The sequence below is a fragment of the Sapajus apella genome, unplaced genomic scaffold, assembly GCF_009761245.1.
Source record: "Sapajus apella isolate SASKATOON/1434 unplaced genomic scaffold, GSC_monkey_1.0 scaffold151, whole genome shotgun sequence".
Classification (NCBI taxonomy): Eukaryota; Metazoa; Chordata; class Mammalia; order Primates; family Cebidae; genus Sapajus; species Sapajus apella.
Genome location: NW_022437091.1, coordinates 1680654 through 1696961, shown reverse-complemented (window position 1 = coordinate 1696961; position 16308 = coordinate 1680654). Strand labels below are relative to the sequence as shown.

At 54.5% G+C, this 16308-nt stretch overlaps 2 protein-coding genes across 7 annotated transcripts in view; one reads left to right on the top strand and one right to left on the bottom strand.

Moving 5' to 3' along the window:
- Nucleotides 1-16308, bottom strand: part of THTPA (thiamine triphosphatase) — a 48107-nt gene that overhangs the window by 21466 nt on the left and 10333 nt on the right. The window lies entirely within an intron of this gene.
- Nucleotides 1-16308, top strand: part of ZFHX2 (zinc finger homeobox 2) — a 36335-nt gene that overhangs the window by 17795 nt on the left and 2232 nt on the right. The window contains exons 3-10 of the mRNA XM_032265472.1: nucleotides 4019-6105; nucleotides 6305-6822; nucleotides 7654-7894; nucleotides 9189-9263; nucleotides 9633-9691; nucleotides 11581-11781; nucleotides 12409-12535; nucleotides 12707-16183. Of these exons, the coding sequence (XP_032121363.1) occupies nucleotides 4068-6105; nucleotides 6305-6822; nucleotides 7654-7894; nucleotides 9189-9263; nucleotides 9633-9691; nucleotides 11581-11781; nucleotides 12409-12535; nucleotides 12707-16183 (6736 nt within the window). The 5' untranslated portion in view covers nucleotides 4019-4067. The remainder of the gene's footprint in view (nucleotides 1-4018; nucleotides 6106-6304; nucleotides 6823-7653; nucleotides 7895-9188; nucleotides 9264-9632; nucleotides 9692-11580; nucleotides 11782-12408; nucleotides 12536-12706; nucleotides 16184-16308) is intronic.

Here is a 16308-nt window from a genome sequence, read left to right as displayed (position 1 = left end):
AGTAATTATGACTGTGTATGTTTTTGTTTGTAGGGCATTAACTCCCAGGCTGAGTCTTGAACGTAGCACTTCCATCCTCCCTTTCTCATCCTGAGGAGTAAACAGAGACTTGGGTCTGGACAGAGAAAGAGGGCAATACCAAAAGGAAAAAATGTCTTCTATTTCTCCACACCTTTATCTCCATCGTCACCTTCGTCCCCTCCTCAGCCTTGTGAGGAAACAGTGCATTAGGGGAGGAGGGTGGAATGAAGGGGCAGCAGGGAGCTCTGGAGACTATGGGCCATTTTGGAGCTGCAAGATTCATCTCAGGGATGACTATACCCTCAGAACTCTCCACCCTCCCTTGGCTCCAGGCCTGCCTCCTCCCCTCCCCCTCAGTGGCAGCAGCCTTGTAATTTAAAGCTCTCTCTGTCGCCTCTAATGTGATCCTCTCGTTTTATTGACTCTCTCTGCCGTCTGTGGCGCCCCTTCACATCAATCTCCTCTCTAATCACGCTGCCGCCACAGCCTGCTGTCTCCCCTAACCCCTCTCCTTCGCAGAGGCCCCCCGGCCCTCGACTCTACCCAGGTCGTTCCTGGACTGTCCCAAACTCCACCCTACACCAGATCCACCTTCTTCCTCCTTTCTCCTCTTGCCTCCTTCGAGGCAGGAATGTCAGGGCCTTTCAGGGGTCGCCTTGTCCCTTTACCCACATGTGAGATGTGTCCCCAGGGATAAAAGATGCCCTTAGGAAGGCCGGGAACTAAAGGGGAAAATGGCAATGGGTGAGGATGAGCAACAATCTTAGCCTGGGGGTGGCAGGAGTGGGACAACTCTTCGGCCTGTCCATTTCTGCGCTGTCTCCAGTTCAAGGTAGGAAGGACAAAGAAAGGGACCTAGAGATTCAGAGAGGGAAGGAAGGAAAGATGGAGGAGTAAAAATGCAATGAGGGGGAAAAAAAGTGAAAAAATAATTGCTGCAGCTAAAGGTTTGTAATAGTGGGTGATGGGAGAAGCTCTGAGAAGAAAAGGGGAGGAGGATTTGGGGTGGGGGGAGGATGAACTGAGGCAGAGATAAATTTGCAATTGAAATTCTTTCCTGAAGAGGAGGAGGGTTAGGTTGGGAGATGAGGAAGAGATTTGCAATTTTAAATAGCTGTCAACCTACCTTCGGCCGATTGGAATCTCACCTACAAGCTAGCCAAAAGCTAAGCTCCTTTGGTTTCTAGCTATCAATCAGCTGTGTCTTTTCCCAGTTCTAGGAAATAGATGCTTTGAGAGAGAATCTGGGAGTTACTACTGGATTTGGGTCTTAGGTCTGCCTAGCCCTACTCTAAGCTGTGATCTAGCGTTGTGAGTCAGGAGCCAGGAAGGAGCTGGTAGGTGCAGACAGGGTGAACTCTAGTGCTTGGGCTGGCTGGGAGTGAGCACCCACCCACCTGTGTTCAGCCTTTGGCGGCAGGGCCTACAACAGGGTCCCCTAGTCCAGAGTCAGTTATTCCCTCCAGGTGGGGAGGTGGAAGGGCATTGTGGCCCACCCTGTGGGTGACAATAGAATGGCAGACCCTCGCAAACCAGCACCCTTACCCCTCACCCCCACCACAGATTCTGCAGGAGGAATACCTTTCTCACTCAACTTCAGGACTTCTGCTTTCTGGTTATCTAGAAATCAGCTCCCCTCAGTCCAATTCCTTCACTTCCCTTTTGGTTCTCCAACTCCCCCACCTCCCCATCCCTTCCACCCCTTTCCCAGGTGCTGATTTGCATTTTAATTAGCATGGTAATCCCACCCCACTCAGTGTTCCTTAATGGCTCTGACTTCGTGCCTGGCTAGACACCCCCAGGAGGAGGTAAGCAGGAATAGGGACTTCATGCTGGGTGGGGCCAGACCAAGGACCCATTCCAAATAAAAAAATCTGGAGGTGAGGGTTAGAGGTAGCCCAGGAAAAGAGAGACCATGCCACTTACCCATTACCCGAAGCACTACCAGTTTAATCACTAGAGATCTGCTAATATGAGAGCTAGAGAGGATGTAGATGGGCCAACTGGGACCCTGGGGGAAGTTTAGGATGGTGAGGTATGGGAATTGGTGAGTTCGAGAGGGAGGTTCCTGATTTAAAAAAAGAAAAAGGATGGGAGACTTGGCACTTCTGTCAGCTGGGGGCAGCCCAGGAATCCTCATTTCATTCATTCTGTGTGTGTATGTGTGTGCGTGCGTGCGTGCGTGCGTGTGTGTGTGTGTGTGTGTGAGAGAGAGAGAGAGAGAGAGAGAGATGGAGTTTCATTCTTGTTGCTCAGGCTGGAGTGTAATGGCGCAGTCCCAGTTCACTGCCACCTCCATCTCCCTGCATCAAGCAGTTCTTCTGCCTCAGCCTCCCAGGTAGCTGGAATTATAAGTGCGCCAGCATGCCCAACTAATTTTTTTGTATTTTTAGTGGAGATGGGGTTTCACCATGTTAGCTAGGCTGGTCTCAAACTCCTGACCTCAGGTGATCTGCCTGCCTCGGCCTCCCAAAGTGCTGGGATTACAGGTGCGAGCCACCACGCCTGGCCTGGAATCCTCATTTCTAGTCCTTTGGAGTCTCGTTTTGCTTGTATTGTGTCTGAGGGACCGTCTAGCTGGGTGTAGTGTAGACCAAAGATCTGGGGTTTACTTAGTGCCTCATCAGTCATTTCTAGTTTTACCATCTTGGAGCTGTGTGACCCTCAGTAGCTTACCTAACCTGTTTCTTGGCTGCCCCATCTATAAAATAAGGTTGCCGTGAGATTAAATGAGATGATTAATATAAAGCATTTAACATAGTGCCAGGACCATGGTATATGCACCTTCATAATATAAAGCATTTAACATAGTGCCAGGACCATGGTATATGCACTTATATAGTAGTAATATAATAGTAATATTATTACTATTACTTATTATTTGTTATCTCTCTCGGGAGGAGGAGACAACAGACTGTTATCTTTTAACTGACCAGAGAAGCTCCCATCTGTTCCACATGCTGTGACCAGAGATGGATCTGGAAGGCACTGGAGAGAAGCATGGTGCCTGTATGCCAGGGGAAATCAGTTGTGCCCTGTCTCTGGCAAGACTTAGGGAATTTACCTCATCAGGGTATGGAAAATCCAAGAGTCTTTCCTAGAATTCTGCCATTCAAAAGACACTTATTGACTGTGGCAGGCATTGTTTTCTATGCTAAAGGCAGAGCAATAACTAAAGCCCCCATCATTCTGGCTGCTGGATGCAGAGAAAATACATTGTAGGAGATAGCAGTGGAAATGAGAGGCCAATCTGGTGTCTGTTTTATTAGTTCAGGAAAGAGATGATAATGGGCTGCCTTCTGTGCTGCGTGCATTTCAGTAGGACCCAGGATGATGTTAGTGAAGGAGATAAATGGAGGCATTGACATGTTTTAGAAGTCGCTGTTGAATTGGATATGTCCAGTGGGTGAGGGCAAGAGAAATCTTTGGGTTTTTAGCCTAAGCAACTGGATGAATGTTGGTACCAACTTTTGAGATAGGAAAGATGGGGAGGAGCAGGTTCAGGGGACAAATAGAGTTCTAGGCCAGGCACGGTGGCTCACGCCTGTGATCCCAGCACTTTGGGAGGCCAAGTCAGGTGGATTATCTGAGGTTGGGAGTTTGAGACCAGCCTGACCAACATGGAGAAACACTGTCTCTATTAAAAATAACAAAAGTAGTCAGGCGTCGTGGCGCATGCCTGTAATCCCAGCTACTCAGGGGCTGAGGCAGGAGAATCACTTGAACCCGGAAGGCAGAGTTTGCAGTGAGCCGAGATCAAGCCACTGCACTCCAGTCTGGGCAACAGGAGCGAAGCTCCATCTCAAAAAATAAAGAGTTCTGATGTTGGACATACTATGTTTTGAAGCCTGTCAGACACTAAGTGAAATTTCAGGTTAGCAAAGTGGTTAAGTCTGGTGTTCAGGGAAGAGGATGGGGCAGGAGTATCCAGAGATCCAGCTGCCCAGCTGGGGTCCCTGCAGCCTCATAGCACTGCTCTCTTTGTGTCTCCCTGCAGGGTACTGGCTGTCACGCTGACATGAGCCCTCAGCACTCCTCCGTCGACCATGGCCACCCTTAATTCAGCCTCTACCACTGGCACCACCCCCTCTCCTGGGCACAATGCCCCGTCCCCGCCTCCGGACACCTCCTCCTCCAGCACCTCCTCTGGTCCTATCACCAAAGATCCTCCTGTTGCACCCTCCACCTCTGAGAACATGAGGTCCTCAGAGCCAGGGGGACAGCCCCTGGAGGTGGGCTGTGGCCTTGTCCCACCAAAGGAGATTGGGAAGCCCCAAGAAGGGCCTGGCTGTGGTCACTTCTCACCAAATGACCTGGAGATGGAAAAGGACAAGGAGCAGGAGGAGGAAGAAGGGCTCCCTCCCGTGGATCTGAGCAACCACTTATTCTTCACAGCTGGAGGTGAGGCCTACCTGGTGGCCAAGCTGTCCCTGCCAGGTGGCAGTGAACTCCTGTTACCAAAGGGCTTCCCCTGGGGTGAGGTTGGCATCAAGGAAGAGCCCAGCCTGAACTTCCTTGCCCACCCACCCCCCTCACACCTTACTGCCCTTCACATCCAACATGGCTTTGACCCAATCCAAGGCTTTAGCTCTTCTGACCAAATTCTGTCCCATGATACCTCAGTACCATCTCCGGCTGCCTGTGAGGGAAGGCATGGAGCTTTCTGGAGCTACCAGCTGGCTCCAGACCCAGCCGGAGATCCCAAAGATGGCCCCGTGGGGAACAGTGGGGGCAACCACGTGACAGTCTTCTGGCTCTGCCTTTTGTGCCGCCTGGGTTTCAGCAAGCCCCAGGCCTTTATGGGTCATACACAGTCTCATGGGGTGAAGCTAACCCCTGCCCAACATCAGGGCCTGTCAGGTAGCCCAGCTGTGCTCCAGGAGGGGGATGAAGGCTGCAAGGCCCTCATAAGCTTTCTGGAACTGAAACTCCCTGCTCGCCCCTCTTCTGACATACCCCTTGACAACAGCAGCACAGTGAACATGGAGGCGAATGTGGCCAAGACAGAGGATGGCCCCACTGAGGCAGACGTCCAGGCCCTTGTCCTCTTGGATGAAGAAGTCATGGCCCTCAGCCCACCCTCTCCACCCACAGCCACCTGGGACCCCAGCCAAACCCAAGCCAAAGAATCGCCAACAGCAGCAGGCGAGGCAGGGCCAGATTGGTTCCCCGAGGGGCAAGAAGAGGATGGAGGGCTCTGCCCCCCACTCAACCAAAGCTCACCCACCTCCAAGGAGGGGGGCACTTTCCCTGCCCCAGTGGGCTCCCCCGAAGACCCCAGTGACCCACCCCAGCCCTATCGCCTGGCTGATGACTACACCCCGGCCCCTGCAGCCTTCCAGGGCCTCAGCCTGTCCAGCCACATGTCCCTGCTCCACTCGCGCAACTCCTGTAAAACACTCAAGTGTCCCAAGTGCAACTGGCACTACAAGTACCAGCAGACCCTGGATGTGCACATGCGAGAGAAACACCCTGAGAGCAACAGTCACTGCAGCTACTGCAGTGCTGGGGGCGCCCACCCCCGCCTCGCTCGTGGAGAGAGCTACAACTGTGGCTACAAACCCTACCGCTGCGACGTCTGCAACTACTCCACCACCACCAAAGGCAACCTCAGCATCCATATGCAGTCTGACAAGCACCTGGCCAACCTGCAGGGCTTCCAAGCCGGCCCTGGTGGGCAAGGAAGTCCCCCAGAGGCATCACTCCCACCCTCTGCGGGAGACAAAGAGCCTAAGACCAAATCATCCTGGCAGTGTAAGGTGTGCAGCTACGAGACAAACATCTCCCGCAACCTGCGCATCCATATGACCTCTGAGAAGCACATGCAGAATGTCCTAATGCTGCACCAGGGGCTGCCGCTGGGCCTGCCACCTGGACTGGTGGGGCCAGGCCCTCCTCCCCCACCAGGGGCTGCCCCCACTAACCCCCCTGAACTCTTCCAGTACTTTGGGCCCCAGGCCCTAGGGCAGCCTCAGACTCCCTTGCCTGGCCCAGGGCTGAGGCCAGACAAGCCCCTGGAAGCCCAGCTGCTTCTCAATGGTTTCCATCACCTTGGAGCACCTGCCCGCAAGTTCTCCACACCTGGTAAGCTTCTGAACTTCTTTCCTCTTCTCTCCTCCCCAGGGCCAAAACCCTATTCCTTGCTTTCTCCCAAGGAGCAACTCCCACTTAGGTAATCATAAGTCCCTCAGAGCACTGCCCCCTCATTAACCCACCTCCCCACATAGTGAACCAACCCTGTCCCATTTCTTTCTTGGGCCACTAATCTGTTTCTGTCCTCTAGCCCCTGGAAGCCTATCCCCTGATGCCCACCTGCCTCCAAGTCAGCTCCTGGGTTCCTCATCCGACAGCCTGCCCACCTCACCACCCCCAGATGATAGCCCGTCCCTGAAGGTGTTCCGCTGCCTAGTGTGCCAGGCCTTCAGCACAGACAGCCTGGAGCTGCTGCTCTACCACTGCAGCATAGGCCGGAGCCTCCCGGAAGCTGAATGGAAAGAGGTGGCTGGTGACACCCACCGCTGCAAACTTTGCTGCTATGGCACCCAGCTCAAGGCCAACTTCCAACTCCACCTCAAGACTGACAAACATGCTCAGAAGTACCAGCTGGCAGCCCACCTGCGGGAAGGAGGTGGGGCCGTAGGCACCCCTTCCCCACTGCCCCTGGGAGATGGGGCTCCTTATGGGTCCATCTCCCCGCTGCACCTGCGCTGCAACATCTGTGACTTTGAGTCCAACAGCAAGGAGAAGATGCAGCTGCATGCCAGGGGTGCAGCCCACGAAGAAAACAGCCAAATCTATAAGGTGAGGCTGGGTCAGGAAGGGCCACTGGAAGAGGAGAAGGGAATGGGGATGGAGGAAAGAGATGCAGAATGAGAGAGTGATAGAAAAACCCAGGGTTACAAATGGAGAAAAAGGAAAGTATGCAGCAGGGTAACAAAGTGACAGACATGGAGAAAGAAACTAAAGGATAGTAGACTGACAAGTGAAACAGACTTTATTTGGCTCTTCTGGTGTTTGGCCCTGGAGGGAGGGTTGTGTCAGCTCAGTCTGTCATGTCACCAGAGGTTCAAGAGGATGGAACCAGACTCCATTCGCATGCTGGGAGGGAGTCCAGGAGTGGTAGGAGAAAGAGAAAAGGTTGCGAAGAGCAAGCAGTAATACTCAGGTGGCCACAGGAGGAAAAGAGGGAGTTTCGGGAGGAGGAGGTGAGGGGTGGTAGGGGGGCTGCTGCTAGTCAGTCTCTCTTGGGGGAGGCAAAGAATTCCCCTGAAGCTGGGTGTGGTGGCTCACGCCTGTAGTCCCAGCACTTTGGGAGGCCAAGGTGGGAGGATCACTTAAAGTTAGTAGTTCGAGACCAGCCTGGCCAACATGGTGAAACCCCATCTCTACCTAAAAAACAAAAATTAGCCAGGTGTGATGCACATGCCTGTAATCCCAGCTACTTGGGAGGCTGAGGCATGAAAATCACTGAACCCAGAAGACAGAGGTTGCAGTGAGTGAGATCATGCCACTGCACTCCAGCCTGGGCAACAGAGCAAGACTCTGTTCTCAAAAAAATATATATGTAAAAAACTCCCCTGAGATCTGGGGTGTCCCTTCTGGGCCTGAGCCAGCCTCTTCCCATGGTTCTAGTTTCTGCTGGAAATGGAGGGAGCGGAGGCAGGGGCAGAGCTGGGGCTATACCACTGCCTGTTGTGTGCGTGGGAGACACCCTCCCGCTTGGCTATGCTACAACACCTGCGCACACCTGCCCACCGCGATGCCCAGGCCCAGAGGCATCTGCAGCTGCTACAGAATGGCCCAACTGCTGAGGAAGGACCCGCAGCTCTTCAGAGCATCCTGAGCTTCAGCCACAGGCAGCTCCAGACTCCCGGTAAGGAAGAGGGGACTGGAGAATAAGGGCTGGGCAGGGAGGGCAGCAGGATGTGGGGAGCAGGGGGGCTGCAGAGTTAGAGATACAAGGAAGAAGTGGGCCTGTGGGCCATCTATAGCAAATGGGAAGAAGCTGTGAAGGTTAAGACAGAATGGGGGCATCAGGCACCATGGAGGCTACCTTGAGAGGAGGGGCAAAGAAGGGCAGGAGCTTTGCTGGGTAGATGACATAGAATGGGAAGGTGGTGAGGAGGAACCACCTAGTGATCCTGAATAGTGACTAGTGTCCTAGTAATGCTGGGGGGTGACAGGCGGTAGCTGGGTGGGAAGGAGAGGGAAGGTAGAAAAGGACGGAATCTGGTTTGTGTTGGGCCAGGGCTTTTTGGAAGGAGATAGGAGCTGTGGGCATGATCCAAAGGCAGCAGGGATGGGAAGAGGCCCCTGACAAGCTTCCCAGCCTCTTCCTGTCTCCTAGGAGGTCTTCAGCCCTAAGGCTGGGCTTAGAGTCACCCTTAGGCAGCTGAGGTTGTACCAACAGAGGCCGGGAACAGCCAGCCAGGCACCATTGATCCCAAGGGTGCAGGAGGAGAGCCTGGAAGGGGCTGCCAGAGGTGGGCATGGGCGTCGGGCTTTGTAGAGCCAGTGGTGGGCAAGGGTGAGGACATGGGGAGCAGGAGCCAGGAACACGCAGCATTGACTGGTGCTAATTGAATTGCCAATATGCTGGCTGGAGTTAAGTGCCGGAGGGGCCCAGATCAATAGCTAACGATCCCGGCGCAGGGCTGAATGGAGTTAAGGAACTTTTAACACTTTAATTAGGCTGCCACCGAAAATAAATTCCTACACATCTGTCAATTCTTACTTGAGTGGTAATCTCCTCTCCCAGCTAGACCTGCCACTTCCTGCTCACCACAGCAGCTGCTTCCATTCAACTGAGGCTTCCTTCTTCAGTGCCTCTCCCACATTTCTGGGGCTTCCCACTTCCTGGGTCAATTAAGACTAGGAGCTGAGTTTGGTCTTGTTTCTGCTGTCTACCACTGGACTTCTATAGAAGGACAGGAGCTGGACTCTCACAAAATGATCTCCTAGGCCCTACCAGTTCAATTACTGTAATTTTCCCTCTACCTTCTGTGTAGGTATTTCTTTTTGTTGGCTTTTCATACTCTCCTGCCTGTTGATTGATCCATCCATTTTCTCCTTCATTGACTTGCTGCTTGTCCTGCTTCCTCTGCCCTATGTCCTCCCTTCCCTGATGCTGAATCTCTTTAAGCTGACTCTCTCCCCATCCTACACAGGGAAGGCTCCTGTCACCCCCATAGCTGAGCCACCCACCCCTGAGAAAGATGCCCAGAACAAGACAGAACAATTGGGTGAGTTGTTCATCTGGTCTTTTTTCCCTCCCTTCCCCTCAAGTACTCCTACATTGAGACACTCATGGGGCCTTGCAGTAACCCAGGAGCCAGCAATGTCTGTGCTGAAGGAGCAAAACTGATTAAAGAAAGGGCTCATCAGGGGGACAGGAGGCTGAGCCATGGGGCACTAGGCACTTCTGCCCTCTTTGAGAACTCAGATCTGACCATCCTACTGACCCGGAGTCATCCCTTGACAAGACTCACCTGCCTACTGAGTTTCCTGCCCTTTCCCTAGTTAGTGCCCAACTCCCTACCCTGGGGGCTGTCTGCTACAAATCATCTTGAGGGTTGTCAAAGTTCCTTAATCTCCTTTCCTTTCATCCTCAGCTTCAGAAGAGACAGAGAACAAGACTGGCCCTTCCAGAGACAGTGCCAACCAGACCATGGTCAGAACTGGGGTAACTGGGAAGAGCTGAAGTGGGGGCCTGGCTCTGAGATCTGTTCATATTCTGAAGGCAGACCTAATTTGTCATGCTTTGACTTATTTCACTCAGAATAGCACAGTTAAGAAATTCCACCCAGGTCCAGTTCCACATATTCAGCACCATGTGGGGCAGAGCTGGCCCAGAAGGGTCAAGCACGGAGGGAGATGACAGGAGGGAGACAGGAACTTGTGGGATTGGAAATGAGGAAAGGAATTGTGCTAAGAGTAGGAAAGAGTGCGGGTAGATGCTAGAAGGAGGGGAGGAAAGCAGTAAATAAATGAAAAGAGAAAGGCAAAAGCAAACAATCAGCTATGCCCAGCTCTTTATCCCTCAGTTAGGAGCAGAAAGACAAGACACCGGTGTTCCTACCCTACAAAAAGCCCTGAGCCTAGATGGAACTGTCCTGGCACCCCTTGCTAAGGGTAGAGGCACCAACCAAATGACTCAGGCTGACAGCATGTGCCACAAATCTCTAAATCACCAGGACTCAGAGCTAGGCAGCACCCAGGAATGGCAGCTCTATGGGCTGAAAGTTGGTTCTGAGGGCATTCCCAACCCCTGGTTTGAGATGCCATCCTATGCCTCATAGCTCTCTAAGCTGGACTGCCGTATGTAGCACTTATTGTTATTGCAATATTCAATTTATTGCATTACTGCAAGCTGAAGTAATGCCTTACGTCCTCAGCATCTTTTCTTCCTAACTCCTGCTCCCGCCAACAGACCTCTCCCAGATGTCTGCTCTAGGGGCTAGGTGCATTAAGATGAGCATGTGGATCCCCTTCCCTTACGGCCATGCCCTCCCTGACATGCAGGCCTGTGCCAGCCTGGATGCAGACTGGACAGGGTCTGGCAGTCAGGTGATGATGGGGCTCTGGCAGCCTCACCCCTCTGGAAGTATGGCTGAAAATGAGCTGAGAGGGCTGGGCCAGAAGTTTCCTGGGCCACTAGGGGAGCTGTCATGTTTATTCACATTACGATGAAGGAAAAAAAGGTGGAAAATAAGGTGGAAGCTGCTAAGCCTGAGGGAGGATAAACCGGCTTCTAAGCAGACAGGTAGGGCCCCTCTTCAGGAGACAGTTCACAGAGGCAGAGTGGCCAGGGACAAGGGAGCCTCTGGGTCCAGAAAGTGCCCAGAGGAAATGGAGTCATTTCACAGAGCAGACACAGGCAGGATAGCGTAGGTAAGAAAAGAAAACTAAATCCGAGGTGGGGGCAGGTAGGTTCAGAGCCATCACTTAGCTGGAGAGTTGAGGCCAGCAGCAAAGACTAGGAAAGACACCAAGAAAAGGCAGAGCGGCCAAGATGGTGGAAGAGGGCCAAAGAAGGAGTGCAAGGTAGCGGCCTAAGCTAGGCCTATGTCCCAATCCAAGGGAAAGCGGGAAGGAGCTAGCTCTCAGGACTGTGGCTGGAGGCTGGGTCCGCTGTAATGCCTTCCTATCTGGCTAGTTCCTCTTAAATTAGGAGAGAGACGCCAGGCGCTTTGGCTCACACCTGTAGTCCCAGCACTTTGGGAGGCCAAGATGAGTAGATCACCGAGGTCAGGAGTTAGAGACCAGACTGGCCAGCATAGCAAAACCCTGTCTCTCTAAAAATACAAAAATTAGCCAAGCTTGGTGGCACATGCTTGTAATCCCAGCTGCTTCGGAGGCTGAGGCAGGAGAATTGCTTGAACCCAGAAGGCGGAGGTTGCAGCAAGCCAAGATTATGCCACTGCACTCCAGCGTGGGTGACAGACCCAGGCTCTCTCTCAAAAAAAAGGAGTGGGGGCCAGTGCTGCATCCAAAGGACTATGTAATGGTGGGTCGCATCCTTCCCTGACACTTCCTCCACTGCCCATATGTACCCTCCAGGTCTACTGCTGTCCATACTGCAGCTTCCTGAGCCCAGAGTCCAGCCAGGTGAGGGCTCATACACTCTCCCAGCATGCAGTACAGCCCAAGTACAGATGCCCGCTGTGCCAGGAGCAGCTGGTGGGCCGGCCTGCCCTGCACTTCCACCTTAGCCACCTGCACAACGTGGTGCCGGAGTGCGTTGAGAAGCTGCTGCTTGTAGTGAGTACAGGCTGTGTGAGGATGGTCCAATGGTGCCCTTATTAGGGCTGTGCAGTGGGGGAGGAAAATGCAGGGGCATTCAGGCTAGTGCGTGTGTTGGGGGAAGGGGGCATTCGGACAAGCGTGTGTGTTGGCTGGGTGAGAACGGTCCAACTTGGCCTTGTTAGGGCTGTGCAGGAGGGGAGGAAGAGGCAGGAGCATTCAGGCAAGTGCATGTGTTGGTGACAAAAGCAGCATTTCATGGATTCAAAGTTGGATTTTAGAGAAGGAGCCTCAGAACTGAGCTTGTCTAGCTGCCTCAGAGATGAGAAGACTAGGCTTCTGTTTCACTTTCATTAAGTCCTGAGAAGTGCTGCTGAACAGCGGGTACAGGCCTGCCAGACCAGGGAGCCTCAAAGAACAATGACTTCTGGCTTGGGGAAAGAGGGAGCCAAACAGGAGAGGCAGCAGCCCAGGCTCTCCCACCTGTAGCAAAAGCAGCAATTAGGTGGGAGGTTTGTCCAGACAGGAGGCTGGATCTGTGGAGAGGGAGCTCAGCACAGGTATAGGTACAGGGCAGATGGGTCAGGAGTACCATAGAGGCAGTGGGTGGTGGTGGTGATGCCACTAGGCTCTTTCCCATTGCAGGCTACAACTGTAGAGATGACATTTACAACCAAAGTGCTGTCTGGACCCACATTAAGCCCTCTGGATGATGGCCAAGAACCCCAGACTCATGGGCCAGAGCCTGCACCCAGAAGAGACCAGGCAGCAGGTAAGGAAGGGAACAATAAACCTCCCAAGGTACCACGAAAGGGGACGTGGGCTCCATGGGCCAACAAGGTCTGAAGATGACTGAGGCCAAGGCCAACTCCCTGACATTGAGTGGGTGGGGTCTGGCTTAAATGAAGTTCCTGCTCATTGTACCTTCTTCTCTCTCCCTTAGAAGGCCCTAACCTGACCCCAGAAGCCAGTCCAGATCCTCTTCCTGAGCCTCCCCTGGCCTCAGCTGAGGCCCCAGACAAACCCTCGGGAAGCCCTGGTCAACCCCCTTCTCCAGCCCCATCTCCAGTCCCTCAGCCTGATGCCCAAGCTGAAGATGTAGCTCCTCTGCCCACCATGGCTGAGGAGGAAGAGGGGACCACTGGGGAGCTCCGCTCTGCAGAGCCAGCTCCAGCTGATCCTCGCCATCCTCTAACCTATCGGAAAACCACCAACTTTGCCCTGGACAAGTTTCTTGACCCTGCCCGGCCCTATAAGTGCACTGTGTGTAAGGAGTCCTTCACCCAGAAGAATATTCTGTTGGTTCATTATAATTCTGTCTCCCACCTTCATAAGATGAAGAAGGCTGCCATTGACCCCTCCGCCCCTGCCCGGGGAGAGGCTGGTGCCCCACCTACCACCACTGCTGCCACAGACAAGCCCTTTAAGTGCACAGTCTGCCGAGTCTCCTACAACCAGAGCTCCACCCTGGAGATCCACATGCGGTCAGTTCTGCATCAGACTCGCTCTCGGGGAACCAAGACTGACTCCAAGATTGAAGGGCCAGAGCGAAGCCAAGAAGAGCCCAAGGAAGGCGAGACAGAGGGGGAGGTGGGCACTGAGAAGAAGGGCCCTGACCCCAGTGGCTTCATATCTGGACTGCCTTTCCTGTCCCCTCCCCCACCTCCCTTGGACCTGCACCGATTCCCAGCCCCTCTCTTCACCCCACCAGTCTTGCCCCCATTCCCTCTGGTGCCCGAATCACTGCTTAAGCTCCAGCAGCAACAGCTGCTTCTGCCCTTCTACCTCCACGATCTCAAGGTGGGGCCCAAGCTGACGTTAGCTGGGCCTGCACCCATGCTGTCCCTGCCAGCTGCCACTCCTCCTCCACCACCACCACCTCCAAAGGCTGAGCTGGCTGAGAAGGAGTGGGAGCGGCCCCCCATGGCCAAAGAGGGTAATGAGGCAGCGCCTTCCTCACCCCCTCACCTACTGCCCAATGAGGCTGCCCGCACTGCAGCCAAAGCCCTTCTAGAAAACTTTGGCTTTGAGCTGGTGATTCAGTACAATGAAGGGAAACAAGCTGTGCCCCCTCCCCCTACCCCACCTCCACCTGAGACCCTCGGGGGTGGGGACAAGCTGGCCTGTGGGGCCTGTGGGAAACTCTTCTCCAATATGCTTATCCTCAAGACACACGAGGAACATGTCCACCGCCGCTTTCTGCCCTTTGAAGCCCTGAGCCGTTATGCTGCTCAGTTTCGAAAGAGCTATGACAGCCTATACCCACCCCCTGCAGAGACCCCCAGACCTCCTGATGGGTCTCTGGATTCACCTGCTCCCCAACTGGCCCCACCCTTCCTGGTCCCAGAGCCTGAGGCAGCGGGGATCCGTGCCCCTGAAGAGCGAAGCCGAGCAGGGGGACGCTGGCCCACAGAGGAGGAAGAAAGCTCCAGAGGGAATATTCCTCCCCTGGTGCCTGCCAGCCGCCGGTTCTCCAGAACCAAGTTCACAGAGTTCCAGACCCAAGCCCTGCAGTCTTTTTTTGAGACTAGTGCCTACCCCAAAGACGGAGAGGTGGAACGACTCGCAAGTCTGTTGGGTCTGGCTAGCCGTGTGGTGGTGGTGTGGTTCCAGAATGCCCGTCAGAAAGCACGTAAAAATGCCTGTGAGGGTGGGCCCATGCCAAGTGGAGGAGGCACCGGGGGAGCCTCTGGCTGCAGGCGTTGCCATGCCACTTTCTCCTGTGTTTTTGAGTTGGTGCGCCACCTCAAGAAGTGCTATGATGACCAGACCCCTGAAGAGGAGGAGGAAGAGGCAGAGAGAGGGGAAGAGGAGGAAGAGGTGGAAGAGGAAGAAGTAGAGGAGGACCAGGGCCTTGAACCCCCGGCAGGGCCTGAGGGTCCATTACCAGAGCCTCTGGATGGGGAGGAGCTGAGCCAAGCAGAGGCAACAAAGGCAGGAGGCAAAGACCCTGAAGAGAAGCCTACTCCGTCACCTTCCCCAGCCCACACCTGTGACCAGTGTGCCATTTCTTTCTCCAGCCAGGACCTCCTGACCAGTCACCGCCGACTACACTTCCTACCATCTATGCAGCCCAGTGGTCCCCCGCAACTCCTAGATCTGCCCTTGCTGGTGTTTGGGGAGAGAAGCCCCCTGGTGGCAGCCACCTCACCAATGCCAGGGCCACCTCTTAAACGGAAGCTTGAGGATGGCAGCTTGTCCCCCACAGGCAGTGAAGCAGGGGGAGGAGGGGAGGGTGAGCCCCCCAGGGACAAGCGGCTGCGCACCACCATCTTACCTGAGCAGCTGGAGATCCTGTACCGTTGGTACATGCAGGATTCTAACCCAACACGCAAGATGCTCGACTGCATCTCTGAGGAGGTGGGGCTCAAAAAGCGAGTGGTTCAGGTCTGGTTCCAGAATACCAGGGCCCGGGAGAGGAAAGGCCAGTTTCGAAGCACCCCTGGGGGGGTGCCTAGTCCGGCAGTCAAGCCCCCTGCCACAGCCACCCCTGCATCCTTGCCCAAGTTCAACCTCTTGTTGGGCAAGGTAGATGATGGCACTGGGAGGGAGGCCCCAAAGAGGGAAGCACCTGCTTTTCCCTACCCCACCGCCACCCCTGCTTCTGGGCCCCTGCCTTTCCTACCACCTGGGAAAGAGGCCACCACCCCAACACCAGAGCCACCTCTCCCTCTCCCACCTCCCCCTCCACCCAGTGAGGAAGAGGGCCCAGATGACCCACCTAAAGCTTCTCCAGAGAGTGAGGCTTGCAGTCTGTCTGCAGGAGATCTGAGTGATTCATCTGCTTCCAGCCTTGCTGAACCAGAATCCCCTGGGGCTGGAGGGACCAGTGGGGGACCTGGAGGTGGGACTGGGGTTCCAGACGGAATGGGGCAGCGGCGCTACAGGACCCAGATGAGCAGCCTGCAGCTGAAGATCATGAAAGCCTGCTATGAAGCTTACCGTACCCCCACCATGCAGGAGTGTGAGGTGCTAGGGGAGGAGATTGGGCTGCCCAAGAGAGTCATCCAGGTCTGGTTCCAGAACGCTCGTGCCAAGGAAAAGAAGGCCAAACTACAGGGAACAGCTGCAGGGAGCACTGGGGGCAGCAGTGAGGGACCCTTGGCAGCCCAGCGCACCGACTGCCCCTACTGTGATGTCAAGTATGATTTCTATGTCTCCTGCCGAGGCCATCTCTTTTCCCGTCAGCACCTGGCCAAGCTCAAGGAAGCAGTCCGAGCCCAGCTTAAGAGTGAAAGCAAGTGCTACGACTTAGCCCCGGCACCTGAGGCTCCCCCAGTTCCCAAGGCCCCACCTGCCACCACACCTGCTTCCATGCCCCTCGGGACTGCCCCAACCTTGCCTCGCCTGGCCCCGGTCCTCTTGTCTGGACCAGCTCTGGCTCAGCCCTCGCTGGGCAACTTAGCTCCTTTCAATTCAGGTGAGTGGGGAAGCTGGGAGGAGCTGGGCTTGAGAGAACATCCCCTTCTAATGACATGCCCTTCCTTTTCCTTCCTTATTCTTCCCATGTCCAATCTCCTGTGGCCTTCCTTTGCTTCAGGCTCT